General features: G+C 43.5%; 1 protein-coding gene across 1 annotated transcript in view; it reads right to left on the reverse strand.

The window, feature by feature from the left end:
- Positions 1–501: 501 nt before the first annotated feature.
- The window catches only part of PRDM10 (PR/SET domain 10), a 91,032-nt gene continuing 70,056 nt past the window's right edge, over positions 502–21,477 (reverse strand). The window contains exons 13-23 of the mRNA XM_090291051.1: positions 21,023–21,370; positions 19,375–19,530; positions 16,959–17,138; positions 15,813–15,923; positions 14,622–14,822; positions 13,622–13,765; positions 13,085–13,255; positions 9,433–9,573; positions 6,986–7,154; positions 4,014–4,117; positions 502–2,002 (exon numbers count right to left, since the gene is read on the reverse strand). Coding sequence (XP_090147177.1) covers positions 1,802–2,002; positions 4,014–4,117; positions 6,986–7,154; positions 9,433–9,573; positions 13,085–13,255; positions 13,622–13,765; positions 14,622–14,822; positions 15,813–15,923; positions 16,959–17,138; positions 19,375–19,530; positions 21,023–21,370 — 1,926 coding nt within the window. The 3' untranslated portion in view covers positions 502–1,801. The remainder of the gene's footprint in view (positions 2,003–4,013; positions 4,118–6,985; positions 7,155–9,432; positions 9,574–13,084; positions 13,256–13,621; positions 13,766–14,621; positions 14,823–15,812; positions 15,924–16,958; positions 17,139–19,374; positions 19,531–21,022; positions 21,371–21,477) is intronic.

Genomic DNA, 21,477 nt, shown 5'->3' on the forward strand with positions numbered 1-21,477 from the left:
GAACAACTGGAATGTACAATAAAAGGAGGAAAATGCTTTCCCCACTGAATTCATAGCTAAGAAGGAGGAATCCATATAAGCAAAACTATCACTGAGGCAGATTGTTTTTCCTTTCCCTACTAACAGTGCAATATTCATAAAGATTGGATTTCTTCCAGATCCCTTAATGCAGCGATTTTCAACTGGTATGCCACAAGAATTTTTAAGACATACAGTACCTGACTACTTAGTCTGGGGTACTGAACTCTTTTCGCTTAGATTGTCAAATAAAAAAATGACCAACACAACAATCGGTGTTTGGTGCGAATGCCCTTATTTTGAACCATGAATATATAGGTCATATAAGAATGACTTGCAGCTTATTGGTCACATTGCATAATAAGGTTGCATCTGATTGGTTAATTCTTGGTACCATTAGTCCTTATATACAATTTAGGCACCTGATTTTTTAAAGAGTCACTTTGGAGCAAAAAAAGGATAGGTAATTAGGGTTGTTTTGTTTGTTTGTGTGTTTTTTGTAACTCAATCAAAATTATACCTATTTTTTTTATAAGATCGGCAAAAAATAAATTTTTTGTTGTGCCACAGAATTTTAGTAATTAGTTTAGATGTGTGCCATGAGATGAAAAAGGTTGAAAATCGCTGCCTTAACATATTAAAATGGTCCCACGTTCTTATTTTTTCCCTAAGTGTGAAGTTGGTCATAACCAAAGGTCCAGATGAACTGTAGTATGTTAGTATGTTTAACTTAAGAAATAAGGAGGGCCACCTTCCCATCCAACCTTAAAGAATGTTCATTTTAAGAAAGCATTAGAAATTCTAAAATACACTGAACGCTGTGAGCGAGGGCTGAAGGTACACCTGGGAGGAGAAAGGAATTCATCCTTTACCAATGACTGGTGAATGGATCCTGCAGGGCAGAAAAGGTTTCAGTGCTTTTTACTTTGTATCTACATATATTTCACTTGGTACCGATATCACCAATATCTCCCATACAACCACCCCAGAGAATGGGGGGCAAAGCTTTAACGTAGAAGTTTAAATTCTGCTGACATCAAGCAACCTTTTCTCATACAGGGAGTCCACTGTGTGGAATAATAAAGTAAGATCTGGCAGAACATGGCATTCTGACCTAAGCTGCTGAGGACCAGTATCTGTACTACCAACAGCCCAATGATGATTTTCAAAAACAAAAGAAGGCAATTTTTTTTTTTAATCAGCAAGAAGAAAAATTTAGATGACAGTTTTTCCTTCAGAACATCACTGTCAACCCTTTGTTTCATCATTGTTATTTTCATACTCAGTAGGCTCCCTCTCTTAAATCACTGCAAACTCAGAAGATGAAGCAGTTCTGACCTAACACATGACCATAAAATGCCCCTTTTCCTTTGGTGCCACGGCTTGGAATAAAGTCTAATGGCCATGGACTTGTCACATCCTTTCTCCACCTTTGGTACAAACACAATACACCACTTCATAGTTCCACAAAGGAAAAGTAAGGCTTATCAATGTGTTAAAAAAAACAACTCAAGAGCAAGGCAAGCTTCTCCATCTTGCAATCTACTTTCTATTTAAAGATCTCCTTTCCAAGACAGAAACTCCTAGGGTCTGAAGAGTCAGTTTGGGAAAGATGGTCTGCATGAAATAAGCCCCAGTAGTTGTATGAGTGTCACAACTGTGACCTCCAAACTCTTGAGTGAATGATAAATTTAAAAAAAGAGTTATAAGTGTCAGAAGCTTTCCAACTGATGCATGAGAAAAGACATGACGTGACTGCTTGATCCCAGCTCAAGGACAGAAGTTACGGTTTAGTGATATGCACCTCCCTGCTCCCGTTCCCATTGGTGGTGGTGGTGATGATGTACTGTGTGGGCTGAGGTTGGCTGGTGGTCTGCGGGTCCAGGTCACTGTGCGTCGCTGGCTGAACCTGGACTCCCCCAGAGAGGGCAGAAGCTTGTTTGTCCTCCAGTTCTGGTTGACTCTCCGCTAACACATAATGACCCTGGAGCAGAAAGAAAGGATCTTTAGAAATCTGAGGCCTAATAGGGGGGACAGGGAGTCTAGAGGACAGAAACAGGGAATATATAAAGGAATGTTACAAGGGGAAACTAAAATAGGCACCTCTGGGGGATGCCTTACCAAAGTGTTTTAGAGAGAATGGATCAATCACAGTAACTGACCACAACAGTCATTGAAGGGAACACCTTAGTTGTTCTACCAAAAGACATAGTGAAGAACGTCAGGTAGAGAAATTTGCATCACGACGGTAACCTACATGGCAGAAGAAACACTTGCTATCCTGCTACTCCTAAGTATGTAGCTGCCTAAAATAACATTGCTCTCTGTCCATTAAATTTTAAGATTAATATAAAATGGATCAAAGAAGAGTTATTATCTAAAGTCTCATTAAAGAGGCAGAATAGCCCACAAGGCAGGTAGTCAAAATCGGTTGTTCCCAGACTTCAGGATTTTAAACACCAGAAAATTAAAAGTAATAATAAGTGGTTTCAGATTTCGTTCTGCCAAGCAAAGTTATTTTTGAAATGCTACTGCCAAATGAGAGACATTTTAACACTCAAAAGCACAGGAAAAACACAATCTTAGAATAAAGTCCCTTACACATAGAATAAATTTAGCTTTATGAAAATATACATTGTCTTTCTATTTCATTTTTCCTCTGATCACAAAATCTTCCTCATAGACTGCAGCTGGCCATATCCTTACGTTAACATTATAAAGAAAAAAGTGTGTTGGGCAGAAGGGGGACTGGCTCAAGCACTGCCCTTTCCAACCACTGCCCAGGAGAAAAGCCACAGCCAAACACCCATCTGAGCCCATGCTCACCGAACAACTCTGATTATGATTTAGTTTTCCGTGTGGACCTTTCTTCAGCAGGAGAGAACTCGTTCTCATCCTAGGGCTCACGGGCGCCTAGGTAGTCCACAAGCAGGCTTCAGAGAATCTATGAGCCCCTTCCAAATGTACATTAAATTTGTGTGTATCTATATTGTGGCAGGGGGAGGGGAATATCCTTGGCTATAATCAGGTTCCCAAAAGAATTACTGGCAAAAAAAAAAAAAAGGTAGTCAATGGGTCCCACAGACAGCAAAAATTTCACTGATCATACCACTTTACGTTAGATATTGTTTTCATTGACAATAGTGTTATTCTGGATATACACATATCTCCTAAGTCTAGTTAGTGTGAGTTTGGATGCTAAAAAATGACTGAGCTCTCAGTATGCCTTGAGGGTAAAAAATATAAGATTTTTGAGGCCACCAAACTATCCTGGTATTTTTTGAGGCTTCTTGGGAAACAATCTTCCCCTAGGGAAGATTCCCATTCCTAATATTCCCATCAACTTAAGAGTATTTTTCTTAACTTAAATTTACATACTCTGTCTCCTAATAACTTAGGAGCAGGCCAGATGAACCAGTGATGATAAAAACAGAGGTTGCAGTTATAATCAACATTGACCTGCCTAACCTAAATATCATAAAATAACGTATGGTAGTGTTTTTCACCCTGGAATGGCTGAATTGTTTAAAACAGTTTAAAGGCATTCCTTAACAGATTGATCATGCCATTCTTTCCCCACCCAAGTTGATAACCAATGGTAATGAAGACTCATATACATTCTAAGAAGCATATAAAAAGGTGATCAATTAATTATGAATCTGTATGTATGTAGACCTAGGAGGTTCATTACAGTTATTCATGGGATGATATTTATTGAGCATTTACTATAGCCCAGCCTCCAGTAACAAAGCACTGAGAATAAAGAGATAAAGACCAAGACCTAGCTCTCAAGGAATTCATCATCTCCTCAGAAAAGGCAGGCGGTAAACCAATAATTAAACTGTGATGAGGGTTATAATATAGCTCCACAAGCTGTCATGGCAACACGGGGGAGGTACTTCGAACTCAGAGGCTGAAAGCTGGGAGAAGACGGGGGCAGGGGTGACGAGTGCAATGGGGTGGACAGGAAAACCCTCGCGAGCAGCGTAGCTTACCGGAGTGACCGCCTTCACTTGGCCAGCTGTGACAGGAGTGGCCACACCACTATCTGTAATCACAAACTGTCCTGGGGGAAGTGTCATCATTTGAATTTCAGATGCTGAAACACAGGAAATACCCCTATTTCAGTGGTCTCAGATTTTAAGACAAGTTACAGACAAAAACACCTCAGTAGTAATCACATTCCCCACTAGGACACTATCATGGATCTTTTTGCTGGGAGGGTCTTATGATGATGTGATTTCTCAACATGGTAAAAGCATCGCTGGTAAGAACTGATCACATGAGGTTAGTAGAGAGTTACCAAATATCTAAAACAATCAATGCATCTCCCTCAATATTCATAAAGGCAAATATTCAACAATTTTTTAAAACCTTGAAGTGAGATACAAAAACTTACCTGTTAGCTTAATACTTTAATCTTTTAGATTCACATTTGAATTAGTAGCAGTGTACCCACTATTGCCTAGCATCCACAAACTGACCGAACTTGAGTTTTATTTCACCACCAGTGTTATCAAGGCAAATTAAAAACAAAGTTCACCAAAGCACCCAGTTGAGTCTCTAAACAATATTGTGTACTGAAAGAGACCAGAGCTTCTTGGGAAAATGGCTGATTCCAGACCTGGGGCATAAGACCTAGAAGATGAACCTAGAACATGGTGTCACACCAGCACACAAGATGCTATAAAAGACTACAAGGTCACATAGAATAGATACAGGAGCCAATCAAAGATGCTCCCATTAGCAAAAGATGGGATGACCTGAGCATCAATTAGGAAAACCACTGCAAAGGTCTGAAACACGTCAGTATGTTGAAATTCATGAGGACGTGACTACACTAAGACATACACATAGGATAATACTAGGAAACAACTCCTGATTTCGAAAATGGGTAAAGAAAGTAGATGAGCCAGGTATTTAAAGCATTTACCCCACCATTCCCGTACAAACTATACATCAGAGTAACCCGGTCATTAAGGTAAAATCATGTTCTTTAGTGAAGTTTCCTAGCTAATTAGTGTATAAAAACGATAGAACCAGACTATGACAACTTTGCAATTGCTAAAGAAACAGTGGACCAAAGGAAAAAAGAGACAGCCGAACATTGTGCGCCTCCTGATGGAAGGACACACCACCAGCTACGAAGTGTCAGGGAAGAGCTGTACTGACTCCACTCGGGACCCTACATCGAACTCCTAGCCTACAGGAAATAGAAGAACAGAAGGAAGCATCTTAAATGACAGAATAGGGATGCCAACAGCAACACCCATGTGGGATTTTGAGAAATGTGGGAATGTGGAAAACTCTATAGGACAAATGACCCAGTTTCTTCAACACTTACATTGCAATTCAAAAGACATAATCAATTGCAATGTTTGGCCCTTCTTTGGAACCCAGTTTGAACAAATCGACTATTGAAAAAATTTATGAGAAAATCACAGAAATATGAGCACTGACTGGATATTTGATGGTATTAAAAAATTACTGTCATTTATTTTTAGGTGCAGTCATCATACCGGAGTTGTGTTTTGTTTAGTTTATTTTTTTAATATTCCTTTGGTTTTAGAGATATATAATAAAATAGTTATGGGTGAAATGATATGGATGACTGTCCAGTTAAAGAACCGGGAGAGAATGACGGGGAATGGGAACGTTCAGAGGAGATGTAACCGGCCTTGAGCTGATAGCTGTTGAAGCAAGATAACGAATGGGTCCAGGGGCACTCATTACACTGCTCTGTGTTTGTAAACCTAAATTTTTTCTCAATAAAATAATCTCAGTTCTGGAATACTTTCTTCAGCTTAGAATGCTAGTTCACACTCCTATCACCACGACTACCTTCATCATCCCCATTGCTTTCATAGGAATTAAACTGCATATAAATGTCCATCTACTTACCAGGACTAGAAACTAGACTCAGCCCTCATTGTGCCCACCAATATCTGAGAGAATGCACTGGAAAAATAACTAAATGGAAGAGTTAGAGCCTAATTCCATAGCAAATCTACATACCATATCCAGAGATCAATCACACCAGAGACGGACCCCCATGGCAGGGGAAGATCATCACTGGCCTTCCTACCTGCTCAGCCCTTACTCCTCCCTCCTCGTTCCTACTACTGAGGTCTGTTCCCCTACTCCTATTCCTTCCACATCTTCAGTCATAAAGGTCTCACACTTTCCAGCTCACCCCCAAGACTGTTACCTAGTCTGACCTTTACCAGCCAGCCTTTCGCTGCTTCTGTAGCACTGATCTCGGGGTTTTGAAAGCAACTACTCATCTCTCTCTCTCTGCTCGCTAATAATCGTTTTGAGCCAAAGACTCCCTCCTTAGGGCAGGCAGCCCAGCACGGTGGGTTAGTGTAAACTCTGAAGCCAGACTGCTTGGGATCCACAGCTCCACGTACGAGTTATGTTCCTCAGACAAGTTCCTCTACGTGTGATACCTTAGCCGTACAATACAATCAACTACTGTACTTCTCTCACAGGTTGCTGTGGATGCTGAATGTGCTCACACGTGGTTTAGAAACATCCCTGGCACACAGTAAGAGCTTTAAAAAGTTGGCTAACATTATTATTGTTTGGTCTTAGTGATGTAAATGTTCATCTTCTGTATACCTAGGATCTAGCATACTGATTGATACATAGGCTTTCAATAAATATTGATGGAAGAGATGAGTCAATACTATCAACATATCCTACATCCACCTATTCTACCATTTAAACCACCTGTCCATACTTCCTCCATTAACATCCCTAATGTCTCTGAACTGGGTGGCTCTCAGATCAGAATGCCACCTTGAATTTCGTCATGAAACTCATTCAAGTACATGTACTACAGAGTGAAGAAAATGGTCAGTGATACTTTAACCTAGAAAATCCGTTATAACATTGATGAAAATGATGACGGATGGCGGCAGGCTCCCCATCCATAAGCTACAACATGTCCTTGTTTCTCACTCACAGTAGCCACGGAAGGAATTCCAGGTGTTGGGCAGGTACGTGTGCTGCACAGAGGCGCTCTGCTGCGGCTGGAGAGTCGGGCCTGGGGCGGAGGAAGTGCCTGGTATGTGGGAGGGGCTGAGCCCCTGCTGAGATGGCTGGGCCGAGGGGCTCAGAGGCTGCCCCGCTACCTAGAGAGGAGGAGGAAGCCAGAGGAGAAAATTATGAATTCCCAATATAGGTAAGACTCACAAATAACTGTGGAAAATAAATCAGACTAAAATGAATTATAATATTCAAAGCACCACTGCTCAACTAATAACACTTTAAATACAAATAGAATTAATGAAAAGTAATCCTAACAATAAAATCCTACTTAGTTTTCAAAGGATTATCTCCAGGAGTATCCAAAAAATTAATGTCAGTAACCTCGTTAGAAAGATAAATGAATAAAAATACAATTACCTACATTACACGAAGGTATAAGAATTCAGAAGCTAAGTAACGTGCCTGTGTCACAAAGCTAATCGGTAGCACAAGCTGAGGTCACAAGTGCCACTGAAGTGTACCGGAAAGCCCATCAGTGTGGATGGACACAGGGACACACGCAGAAGTCCGGAGCAGAGACCGCTCCTGTCACCAGGCTCAGCCCCAGCCCCACCGTCTGCCCGCCAAGCCTGCCGCACTGCAGCACCAAACTACCTTTCCAACATTTCCCCAGACCCCACTTCCTGTTAGTAACCTAAACGGTTTCTATAAATACACCACAATTTCCCACCTCTGTGTCTTCACTCAAATGAGACCGTATTCAAATCATAATGCCTTCCCCAACAACCACGTCAAAAATCACAGCTCTCCTTCAAGACCTGATTCAAACGCTGCTTCTGCAAGAACATTGTTGATCCCTGCTAAACATAATCTTCTGAACTCCCACAAATTATCTGTACATCCATAGCGCTCTCAGACCTGGGCAAGAGGGGCCCCTGCAGGAATCTTGGTTGGTTCTTCTCTGGCTGTGCCCCTCCTCCTATGGGGCGAAATGAACATGCCCACCTGAAATATGTGTCCCTTTCCAGGCCTCACATTGGGGACCAGAGCTCCATTCCCTGTGGAAATGGCCCTGAACCCACTTCAAGGCCTTTACAAGTCTCTTCCTTGGGTCTGTCCTCCTGCAGGGGTCCTGGCTTCTGATGTGAGCTCCTCTGATGACGTTCAGGTCCCTGAGACCTCGGGGGTAGCTATGGGGTGCAGACAAAGCTGACATATAAGTCAGGGTGTCTGTGTGGGTACACGGGGCCCTGTGAGGTGCAGGGTGGAGCCTGGGTGAGAAGAAAGGGGGAGCAGCCTTGGGGAGGGCAGTCCCCATGCCACCACAATCGGACAAGGAGCTCTGGGAAGACCCTCCTGGCCCTCAAGCCTCAGGTTTCTTTGGGAGACTCAGAAGTGTGATGCTAGTAGGGGTGGGTCACTGGGGCCCCTTGTGGGGAGAGGCTGCCTGGAATGGGAGAAAGAATGAGAAACCTCACTCTAGAAGAGGTGACCAGGTGGCCAGCAGCACAGCCCCCCTCTCTACCTCCCCCACCCCAGGAAACAGGAAAAGAGAGGGTGTGCGTGTGTCCCTGCATTGCCACAGCCGGTGGAAGGGCGCAGAGTTGGCAAAAGCGGGAGGAAGGCTTCCTCCCAGCTTCTTTCTTCCTGCGAGAGCTGGCAGCCGCTAGTGCCATCCACGGCACTACAATTCACTCTGAATTGGCCTACCCACAGACCGCATTATCTAGTATCAATTGCTCCTTTACATATACTTCCCAAGGCTGTCATTATAAAAGTACATGTGTCAAGTAGGAAGATAGAGCATATTTTAGTTAATGGTCGGTTAGCTTGGTTCAAGACTTTTAAGTACTCAAACACGTGGCGTGCAGGCTGTCATTTGTGCTCTCATCCCGGAACCTGCGACGGTCGGGGGCGGGCCTGCAAGCACCTCTGTGGTACAGATGCCCTCACTTCACACCCTCTACCTGCACACTGTGCCATCTCCCTCCTAGACGCTAAGCTCCTCGAGGACAAGACCTAGAAAAGTTTCAAGCAAACGATAAGGATTTAATAAATTTTTCAATGGATCTAGCTATGCTATCTTAATAATAGAACCAATCATACAAACAAACAGTACTCCTCGAAGTCACTGTTCCAAAATTACAGAAACAACTTAGCAATTGCATACTACTCTCCAGCCATTAAGAATAGGAAGCGAAGACCATGCTGTCTCTAGGATATCATATCACAGGGCTCCGTTTGAGTAGAAGCTAATCACTTAATGTACATGCATAATACCAGTATAAAAATTAAGGTCCAAAATAGCAACATCATTTCAATAGTCGGGGAGACTAGGTTCTGAAGATAATCTCTCTTCACTCATTAATCCTTCATCTGAAGCCACATTACCCTCTGTGAACAGTCTGCAGAGACACGTACCTGGGAGGACGACGCGGCTGCAGTGGCGGGCTCGGTGACTTGGATGTGCTGCACCTGGATGGCATGCTGGGTGTAGGTCTGAGGATCGTGGAGCTGGCCCACGTCCACGGTGGACTGCTGGGACTGGTGAGGGGAGGTGGCCTGGAGGGAGAAAACAATTACTACTGACTGAGGTTAAGGGAAATCTTTCCAGAAAACAAGGTCAGCTAAACCAATATCCTGACAGAAATATAGAAATAGAGAGAACTGTAGATCCGATGTTTCCTCCTGGGGAGCTCACGCTTAAGCTGGCAAACATTAGAGAAAAAGACTGTATTTAAAATTAACCTTATAGGGCTTCTGGCCGAGATGGAGACATAGGTAGACACGCTTTGTCTCCTTCCACGACCATGAAAAGGGTCACATCCACGTCAAAACAAAAAACAATCACAGCTGCCAGAAAATCTAACTGCACAGAAGTCCAGCAAAGACATAAAGAAGCAATGCTCATCCAGACAGGTAGGAGGGGCAGAGCTCGGGGAGAGAGGACTCCGTGTGGCAGCTATGGCAGCAAGGCAGTGGCTGTGGCCAGACTGTTGGGAAGAGCAGTCACACATTATAAAGGCCAAGAGGGACACCTAGGGAGCAATCCCAGCCCCAGGCCAGACTGGGCAGCTCACGGTTCTACTGCTAGGAAAATAAAGCCTCATTGCTTCTGACTGTGAAAACCAGTGGGGGCTGGGGTGGTGATAGAAACTGCTGGCCTCCCATGGGAGTCTGTTTAGAGGCCCTGTGGTCCTAGAACATCCACAAACCCACCCACTTTGGGAACCATCACCAGGGCAACAGCTAGAGGGGCCTCAGTTGCATAAGGAAAGCAAGTGAAATAACGGGAAAAGGGGCAAGTGCTGAGCAAGCAGCATTGCTCCCTCTCTGACACCGCCCACATACAGTGCCACAACGTGGTGAAACAGGTCGCCTCGCACTGACAAATACCTAAGGCTATGCCCCTTACAAAATAACATGTGCGATAGCTCTCCCTAAGACACAGAGGCAAACACAGAAAGCTATCAAGTTAAGGGGACAAAGAAGTATGACCCAAAAGAGGAAACAGATCAAGGTTCCAGTGCGAGAACTGAGCAATGAGGAGATAGAGGAGATAGCCAACCTAATAGATGCACAGTTCAAAACACTGATGATAATGATGCTCACAGATTTGACAGACAACATTAAGTATGACAGGGAAGAAATGAAGGTTATGCTAAGTGAACTAAAGGAAAATCCACATGAAACCAGTAATGAAGGGAAGGAAACCAGGGTTCAAATCAGTGATTTGGAATATAAGGAAGAAATAAACAGTCAACCAGTACAGAATAAAGGAACAAGAATTGAAAAAATTGAGGAAAGGCTTAGGAACCTCTGGGACAACTTTAAAAGTGCCAACATCCGAATCATAGGGGTGCCAGAAGGAGAAGAGGAAGAGCAAGAAACTGAAAACTTATGTGAAAAAATAATAAAGGAAAACTTCCTTAATTTGGCAAAGGAAATAGACATACAAGTCCAGGAAGCACAGAGAGTCAGAAACAAGCTAGATCCAAAGAGGACCACACCAAGACACATCATAATTAAAATGCCAAAGGTGAAAGATAAAGAGAGAACCTTAAAAGCAGCAAGAGAAAAGCAGAGTTACCTACAAAGGAGTTCCCATAGGACTATCAGCTGATTTCTCAAAAGAAACTTTGCATGCAATAAGGGACTGGCAAGAAGTATTCAAAGTGATGAAAAGCAAGAACATACAACCAAGATTATTCTATCCAGCAAAGCTATCGTTTAGAATGGAAGAGCAGATGAAGTGCTTCCCAGACAAGGTAAAGCTAAAGGAATTAATCATCATCAAACTATTATTGTATGAAATGTTAAAGGGACACATTTAAGAAAAAGAAGATCAAAACTATGAACAGTAAAATGACAAACTCATAACTATAAACAAATGAATCCAAAAAAACCAAAAACAAACTAAGCCAACAAGTAGAACAAGAACAGAATCACAGATACAGAGAACATATGGAGGGTTGTCAATGGGGAGGGAGAAAGGGAATAATGGGGGAAAAGGTGCAGGGAATCAAGAAGCATAATCGGTTGGTACAAAATAGACAGGGGGCCATTAAGAACCGTAAAGAAAATAAAGCCAAAGAACTTACATGCATGACCCATGGACATGAACTAAGCAGAGGGGATTGCTGGAAGGAAGGGAGGTACCGGGCAGAGGAGAGCAAAGGGGAAAATATTGGGACAACTCTAATAGCCAACCAATAAAATATACTTCAAATAAAATAAAATAAAATAAAGCTTATAAAACATAAGCCACTTATACTATTAAATTCTCAAAGAGAAGGAAGTAAAAGAAATATAGCTCTTAATAATAAACTGGATGAGCTACTCACAGGAATCGAAAATCTTTTTCCCTTAAATTCAATTAAATTTAATGACCTACTCTTTATGAGTTAAAAGATATCAAAGAAGAAAATTTGCTTTCAGCTTGTCACTATTAAACCACTAAAACAGTGGTTCCTAACCTTTTCTGTATCACAGATATCTTGGAAAATCTGGCTCAAGTATGAACCCTTTCCCCAGAACAATGTACACACACATCACATTATACAGGTGAGCCCAGGGATTCACAGATTCTTCCCAAGCCCAAAATTAAGAACCCTCCCATAAGAAAGGCAAGATAAAGACCAGTCAGTGGCAGTGGCTACTTCTATTTTCCTGCTCCAGTGTTAAGTTTCCAGTTTTCAGGGACCAAATTATTTCAAAGTAACAACTCTGTTCAGTTGTGCCTGGAAGAGGCTTGTTTAGCATAATTAAATGAAACAGAGCTCTGAGAGGGCTCCTTCTTCCAGCTCCCTGATCAATAAGAATGAGCTACTAATTACCTGGTAGAAGGAACACAGTTATATATCTAAACCAGTGATTTTCAACCTTTTTCATCTCATGGTACACATAATTACTAAAACTCTGAGGCACACCAAAAAAATTTTCTTTTGCGATCTGACCAAAAAATAGGTATAATTTTGATCTATTCACACTGGACGGCTACTGTTGCATTGGCTGCTGTCATTTTTTTATTTGACAATCTCAGGGAAAAGAGGTCAGTGCCCCTGACTAGTCAGGTGTGCATGTTTTAAAAATTCTTGTGGCACACGGGTTGAAAAATCGCTGGTCTATGCTGAGGAGGTACTGACTGATGGTCAAAGATTGGATTAAAATGATTCTCTACAACCTGCCACTGATATAAGTCATGTCGTGCCCACGTAGGGACTTATCAAACTGACTCCTCACCGAGTGACGAACCTGGGTGGTCAAGGGCAAGGTTTCAGAAGAGGCTCAGGAAGGGTCTGCACTGGTACCGTCCTGTGGCAGCACGGCTGCCCGCATGTGGGGAGCCTGAACCCTCGCAACTACTCTACACAGGAATCGCTTATGCTGCCGAGCAGAGGCCGGGCAGCCCGCACAGGGGGAGTTGCACAATGCCTTAGACGCAGACTTTACAGGCAGAAGCACACTGTATGGACACGCAGGGTCCCGCGCCGGCTCTGTGTTAGCCTCAGTGCTGAGTCCCGGGGACAGCACTGCACGCCCGCAGGTAAAGGGGAACGAAGGCGGTACGGACCGGGGCCACTTGCACCACTTGAAGCTGAATGTGCTGAGGCTGCTGAAGGCCGGGTGCGGACTGCGACACAGGGATGTACTGAATCCTCTGGTAGTCTCCTTGCGGCGTCCGGTAGTCTGTGGTCAAAGTCTGGGACAGCTCTGTCATGGCTTGAGTTAGCAGGTCTGTTGTCTACAAAGTTCACACAAAACACATGCGTTGATAACAGTACTTCTGGGCTCTTAAATCCTACAAAAACTTAATCTGTATCACTGGTGGGTAATGGAACTTACAAATTAGTCCTGAGCTCAGAGGGGGAAAATTCCAAAGCTGAGAAGCTGTTGGAAGATTACCGATCTATATCCGCCTGTCCACGTCAGGCCCGACTGAGCTGGCCTCGGGGTCCTGACCATCTTGCAGCCGCTGAGCAGCACTGAACATCTCTTGCTAATGGGCTACCTTTGCAGCCTGCTAAACAGCGAGACAGACCTGGCGGTGGCCCTGGAAGCCGTGCAGACACCGAAGGAGGTGCGGTGCGCTTACCCGCCCCGCACTTACCACCACAGTCTCTCCAGTGGCGCTGTCCGTGGTTAAAACGGCGGGAGTCGCGCTGATCACAGCTGTCGTCAGGGGCGTGTGCAGGGTGTTAGGGAGCTGCGCGTACTCTGGGTGCTTCTTCCGAATGTGTTGTACCATCTTGGTCTGGAAAAGTGCAGCACAAACCAAGGATGATTACTGGAATTAGTCATTTCCAGTCTTTCTCAAATGCAAACCCTCTGAAGGTTCCTGAAGTCTCTTATGTTACCCAATAAAAAAAAAAGCAGAGCGAGGCTGACTCTGCCCTTCTGGAAGCAGCACAATGCTAGGAAAGGGGTAAAAAAGAAGAGGCTGAGAAGAAATTAAAGAATCATGTAGAACAATTAAAAAATGGGGAAAAAAATCTAATAGGGTGAATGACAGGGGAACTCAACATCAAAGCCTTTGGCCTTAATTGATAGGCTTAAGTCACTAAGGCATGTGGAAAGCTGATATTCCAAATTGTGTAGCTTTTGAATAAGGACTCCTTCCCTTTATCACAAAAAATATATATATATCATGTGACCCAACACCATGAGGCAAGGTAGAAATCCGCCCCCATCCCTCCACCCCCCCTGCACCCCCACCACAATCCCAAGTCCCGCCAACATCTGCTGCAGTCAATCACAAGCCCCCCAGCCAAATGAGCCCCTTTCCAAGAACGATCCCTTAGGTTCCTATACAGTAGTTCTGGAAGCCTGCGCTCCTGAACCATGAGCAGGGGCTGTTCCCATATGAGACCCTCAGCGGGCAGGCCAAGGAACAAGGCGCCCAGTCAAGCGCTCGGGCTATCCCACGGTGCTACTTCTGGGGAGGGTCCACCATATTCTCTTCCCATCCTGTCCCCAGGAAACGGCGCCTCAGCACCTCTGTGAGCCTCCGCATCAAGTCAGAAGCCATCAGAGCATCTGGGAGAAGGCATCTTCTCTCAGGTTGCCTGAAATCGTGGCCTCGATCCCCATTAGTCAGAAGCCTCCCATACCTTGCTGCTGTACTGTTTGGAGCAGTGGGGGCAGCAGACCGGAGGGGTGGCTATTGTGCCCGTGAGCTGGGTGTGGGTGCTCAGCATGGGGTCGGGTTCTCCAGGGCCCGCAGGGCGGAGTTTCCGAATGCTTGGTGGGAGCTCGGCCCCAGGATGGTTCTTCAGAATGTGGGCTTTCCGCTTGCTGGCACTTTTATAAACCTACAAATTCAAATGCCTTGCCATGAAAGCAATATACAGTTCTACTTTCCCGCTTAAAGCAAACCATCTAACAATTTCCTTAGAAGAAAATGAAAAAGTGTGAGCGCAGCCCAAAATAAAATAGATATAATGCAGCCAAAAATAAACAGATGAATGAAGGATAATAAGGAGAGAACACCAATTAGAATAAAATAAGAACATCATCTGGATGTGCCAGGCATCTTCCTTGAATGTATATATCTGAAACAGTAGTAGTAAAAATTGTCTTTACCCTCAAGTTTGAGAGTTGCATATAGAGTCAGAGAGAGAGAACTGCTTCTAAGGCCAGGCCCTCCTTTAGTCTTTCTGTGAAAGCTCTCATGTTAGCAATTCACTACTAGACGCCAAGGAACCTTCCAAAATGAAAAGTCTAACTAACAGCAACCAGTACCTTTATGGTGAATCTATGCTTAAAAATATTCCTTATGTTTAAGTTGGCATAGCTACATTGGAGAAGGAAGCGTTATTACAATGACACAATAAACAGGTGTGTTGTCTTTTTTGTTACTGTACAGAAACAAAGAATGAAATAGTACAAATAGGGTACTCTGCCACAGAACTTTTTCACATCATGCTCAGTATTCTAGAAATGCAAACTCTACCCTATGTTTTACAAACTGGATGATAAACACTCTCATTTTAGAGCTTAGAAATTTTAAATGAATCCATGTACTAAGCTCTTGGTAATGACACTCTTCTTTTGTAATAAAAATCACAGAGAGAATGAACCACAGGTAAAACCGAGTCTACTAATTCTGAAGAAAAAAATTTTGGCTTAAAATGAGGCTACACGTCTAGCCCTTTCTTGTCTGAATGGAAAAATACTGAGAGACAGGGAACCATCTGTTCTGGGTAACGGCAAGGTCCTAAGCACACAGTCCCACACGCAGACAAACTGGCTCCCGGCAGGGCTCCCACTGAGACACCCCGCTGTGGGTAGTTTCCATTTACCTTATCGCAATACTGACAAAAGTAATCACGGTTGGGTTTGATGATGGGCAGAGTTAACTCTGGCACCTCTTCTATCTTCATGTCCGGGTGCCTCTTTGATAAGTGATTCACCTGAAGGGAAACAAAGAAAACGAGAAAGAGAGACCCCGTGAGGAACAGAAGCTGAACAGTCGCCTCTGACAGCGACTGCTGGGAACTGGAATTCTCGGAAGCAGTGACCCCAAACCATAAGGCATCTGGCCAGACCAGTGCTGCCAGGCCCACCTGACACCAAGGCACTGACAGGCACTGTTCCCAGGAAGTCAGCAAGTCACGGAAGGTGACCTGGGTCACTATGGATCCCAGCAATAGTTTTTGATGAACGGACTGTTGTTGGAAAAAGGAAAGTTACAGGAGCAGGCAGTTCTTTGGCGAACCCCCTGGATGCTAACCTGTCTTTCATTACTTAGTGCCCCAGCCTTAGAGAGGCCACTGAATGAAATAAAACAGACGAGCCTGAACTTTAAATAACACTCTATGACTTTAGCTCCTGGCAGAAATATCACACAAAGTTCTCACTTGAGTCCTCTTAGTAGGTTCTGTGACTTAAAACAAAACCAATTTTACCACAGGCTAATTGACGTGAACAAGAATTCAGTTCCTCCTGGCGTCTCATCAGCATTATAACAAAACGACGTTGCTCGAGGACCTGCTGTATTCTGGCCCCCCTGACGTTTCAGATAACCTGGTCCCCATGCCCTGCTTCGGTGAAAAGTCTCCTCCTGTTGCTGTTCCATATCCAGAAAAGAGACACATTAAAGGAGACAGTCGGGGGGAAGGCAGGGGCCCCACAAGACAGGATATTCGGGAACACAAACGAGAAGAAGGAAATAAAATACAGCACCAGAAACTGAGATACTAGGAACGGAACGTGGTAGCTGCAGACCTTTTTCGAGGAACCGCGGCAGAGGAGGGTGAAGGGAGGCTGGGAAAGAGAGAGCTCCAGATCGGGAACTGTCTGCCTCTGCCTGTTCCCCCAGCCACGGACAAACCACGGACAAACCACGGACAGATGTGCACAGAGTAAGGGACAAAGGCCATCACCACGAAACAGAAACGGGCAGGTGTGCAGGGTGGCAGGCGGAAGCCAGAGCATCGGGCACTGACCAGCATGCCCCGTCTCCGGAAGCCCATCATACACAGGCGGCACTTGAACGTGAAGCTGTCGTAGTCGGTGGACGTGATACGAGGCTTGAACGTCTTGGAGCGGCTGATGCGGTCTGCTTTCTTGGCCTCCCTCTCTGGGTTATGCATCCTCTGCATATGTTCCCGCAGTTTGTCTTTTCGCTGTTGAGAGAAAGGTAGAGGGGTGAGAAGCAGGGATAGAAAATTTGTAATGGAAGGGACATTTTTTAAAAAACCAACACAAGTTCGGAGTAACCGCCACCTACCAAGATGCAGCTGAGCTGCTAGAGTGCTGGGGTCCCCAGGGACATGGTAGGGTGACCAGGGAAGACCGTGCACAAGCAGACAAGCGCACGCCACTGGGCCTTGGTTGAAAATGACCGCTCGATTTGAAAGATACTGACTTTTGAGAAAAAAACAAAAAAGACTCTGCACTTATGTAGATAAGATCAAAGGCTCCATGGAATGTTTGGTATTAAGAACTACAAGACAAACTGATAATGCAGGACAGGTAATACTGGATTTACAAAGCCGTACGTATCTACTCAGTTCCCACACATTTTGACAAACAATGATATTCCTCTAGACCCCAAATGAATTTAAGTAGGAATCTCTCATCTTATGGATTTAGAAGTTCAAGTGAACAATTACACTGTTCGCCATGGGTAGAGCATACAGTCTAGGTCCAGTTCGGTGATCGAATCTAGTGGCACATGTGAGTCCACAGGAAAAAAAATAAGGCAGAGCCCATCCTGAATAAAAACAAAATTTTAAAATTGCCAGCTCCCTTATCCAGTGAGGCTCTGCTCTTGGGCATATGATTAAACTGTTCCTCACAGAGATTTTGAACTTTCCTTCCAGACCAGCTCTTCCCACCTTTGGGAAAGACCGAAGGTGGTGACAAAGCATGGCCGTGATGTTCGGGTCCCGTGCAGAGGTACCAGGGCCTCCCTGCCCCCTCCCACTCAGCCGCAGGCTCTCTTCCCAACCGCCAGCCCTGCCCCCACAGCCACTGCCACCAGCACGTGCAGTGACATACCAGCTCTCCTTCCCAGGCCCACCCTACAGTTGGGTTTCCAAACTCCCAAGTTCCCATTTGTGCACCCAAGACCAGGCAGGGTTTCACAAAGCTGCATTAATGGCCTTTTTCTGATCCTCCAGCTTCTCCTTTCAGACCCTACCTCTTCATCCTCTCCTATAATTAAGTTTTTCTCTATAGGAAAATCACTTATTCCATAATACTCATAGTGGTTTGGCTTCTCTGATTAAACCCTGTCTAATATACTGGGTGAAAGTAAAATAGAGGCAGAAAAGTTTTGGGTTTTTTTTTTGTTTGTTTGTTTGTTTTGTAGTATGCCTTGGTACTGAAATGGTATCTGGCACAAAATAATTTTTTAAAAATGTTACATGGTAAGACAGGTAGCCAACCAGTTGGCATCACAAAACAGGGATCCCTTTAGACAAATTGCGTTTTAGTTAAGAAACAGAAAAATGTAGACCCATTTTACTTCTCACATTAGTCCTTTACAGAGTTTTAAATCATGCTACTGTATATGAAAAGCCATCATAATGATATTGTGTAACACACATGCTACAAAATTTAAACTTTGAAAATTATTTCTACTACTCTTTACTGTTGCCACGTTCTATACAACTACATCCTTACAAAATTATTTTCCCCCTCCTGAACCCATTTCTGATTTTTTCCAGTTTCTATGACAATATAACCTATGATCATATTCAGTAGTGTCCCTCAAAGACATCCTGTAGAACCATCTGGTTTCCCAATGAAGCACTTATTGTTTTTACATGTATTTGTTTAACGCATATCTCTAAGTCTCCCATGGGTGTTTTCCTTTGCTTTTCCTAAATTCCAGGCAGGTGACTGAATTTATTTTTTGAATTTATTTTTTATTTTAATCCTTGGAGTCATTAACGTCCCCCAAAGTAGTCTAAGCCCTCTCAGTGCTCCACAGATTTCCTGCTTCCAGTAGATGACAGTCCCACTGCCTTAAAGGCTCAATGATCAGGTTCTTACACTGAATAAGTGCTCAATAAAATTATCTTGATTTGATAAGTAAATCGATTATTCACTCAGGAATTCCTCAATAGCAATTCAGTTCTACTCATCATATATTTCGATTCTTTTAGGAGATGCATTACTGCTCTATTCTGGGGGGGGGGGGGGATTTGAATGAATAGTTTTGGGAAATTAAAGTGAGCTCTTTTCCTTAATTTGATCATAATAACTAACTCGAACACAAGGCACAAAGTGCACCTCCAGTCCAGTTCTTTGAAAGCAGGTGATAAGCTGATGAAACAAACAGGCACCGATCCTTCACTCGAGGTGATTTCATGGGCCAAGAGAACAAGCTCAGACCGGTCATTGCTCACGCACCTTAAACTGCTTTCCACACGTAGAACACAGGAAATCCTTGCGGTCTGAATGTCGCAACATGTGGAGTCGCAATTTGTCAGGACGGCAGAAGGCCTTGTCGCACTCTGTACACTGGTAGATCTTTTCTGAGTGGAAGCTTCGCACGTGTTTTTTCACCTGGCAGGGAAGACAGAAAAAGGGCACTCGGGAACCAGAGGAAACGACAAAAGGAAGCTTATCAACGCTAGGGGGCGCCAAAGGCATTGCCACGGACTGTCAACCAGGCAGTGTAATCCAATCAGCTGTGACGGACAATCGGCCTTGGTGACACACCCACGCACAGACACGCACACACACTATCCCTACCCACACACACACACACTACAGACACGCACGCGCACACACACACACACACTCTCTATCCCTACCACAAAGTGACAAAACAAGTAGCCAGAAGTCTTACAAATCTTAACCTCCCATGTGACTTGAAGAGGAGCAAAAGAACATGCTTGCTTAGTCAAAGTAATGATTACATGGAACCCACCTTCTTTTCTTTTTTAAGATTAATAGAGGAGTTCCCTTGGACTTAAATAAATCTTGCTAAAAATATATCTACAGGAAGACAAAAAATAATTTCTTCTCACTTTTTCATGCCTCCAACTTGTACAGAAACAATTTAGCCCCTTTCAGTAACAGGTTCTTTCACATCTTTCTATAAAATCAGGTTCTAAAGAATTAAAGACATGAATTGGAGGATATAAAACATGTTACCCATTATGAGAACAATACAAGGCTAGCATTATTTTCCCTTAATTGGAACTTATTCCCTGTACTTTTAGATAATTTAAATAAAGGCATATGGCCTCTGAGCTCTCTTAGCCATAAATCTCCAAAGAATTATGGATAGGGGCTAAGCAGTTAAGTCAGAGCAAACTATACCTATAGGACATTTTGCTTCGTTATTATTGTAGTCTTTTTTGCCATTAGAGTCTGCCTTAAGGCAACCTTTCTAATCATTTGTGCAAAGTAATAAAATTACTAAGACTTCCAACACTAGCATAACTGATTAAATCGTAGCTCCTTCTGCTTCAGACATTTTTTTTTAAAAGACTATTTTTACTAGATATTAAATTATTCATTGACCAGCATATAACAATATAATCACTTGAAGTACAAGTGAAATCATAAATATGCAGGAATTTATTCTCGCCCATTTTGCTCCAGAATATAGTACAGGGGAGAAGATCAGTACTTGACATGAAAGTATATCACATACCAACTTTCTCTTTGTTTCCTTCCAAAATACAGGACCTTAGTGAAACAGAACCAGAAAAGTGACAGCAAGACAATGTCCCCAGGCCAGGAAATGGGAGCATATTTCTTTAATCTTTGCCAGTACCCACTTTTTAAAAATTATAATCAGAAAAGAGTGTTTATTACTTGTCATACAAATGGCATGTTTAAGTGCCAGTGTCTGATTTGGACAATTAGAGGTCATAACAATCTTTTGTTTAAGTAGTTTGATTGAAGAAATATTCCTCTTGACTGTAAAGTTGTTACAAAGAAGGGATGAAAATGCAGGTGACAGGCAATCTCAGTTTTCCAAAAAATCAAAGTTTCTTTCACCAAAAGAAGGATGTATGCAGTAACGTCAGTAGCAGACACTCACCTGGATAAAATCTGGGAACCGTTTCTTACAAGTGGGGCAGGTGAAGTAGCCATCATTGATGTGAATGGCCACATGATCTTTCAACAGATCAAGGCGGTCAAAGGATTCTGGGCAAAAAATGCAAGAGTAAGTCTTCTGGTCCGAGTGGAGCTTCATGTGGCTCTCCAAGGACGCGCTGCTGATGAAGCCCTTGTTACACAGGTCGCAGGTCAACGGGCAGTTCCCCTCCCGCCCGTGGAAGCGCAAGTGCTGGTCCAGTTTGTCCTTTTCACGGAAGGCCTTCCCACACTGCAAACATTTAAAAGGCCGGAAGGACTTCCGGATAAACAGATGCTGAAGAGCTGCATTCTGAAAGACACACACAAATGTGATTCTTTAGGGAGGAAATTAAATGTGCAGCTCACACGTTTATAGAGAAAGAGGATGATCTCTGCAATCAGTTGAAAAAACACATT

The sequence above is a fragment of the Furipterus horrens genome, unplaced genomic scaffold, assembly GCF_987537825.1.
Source record: "Furipterus horrens unplaced genomic scaffold, mFurHor1.1.pri manual_scaffold_11, whole genome shotgun sequence".
In the NCBI taxonomy this organism is placed as follows: domain Eukaryota; kingdom Metazoa; phylum Chordata; class Mammalia; order Chiroptera; family Furipteridae; genus Furipterus; species Furipterus horrens.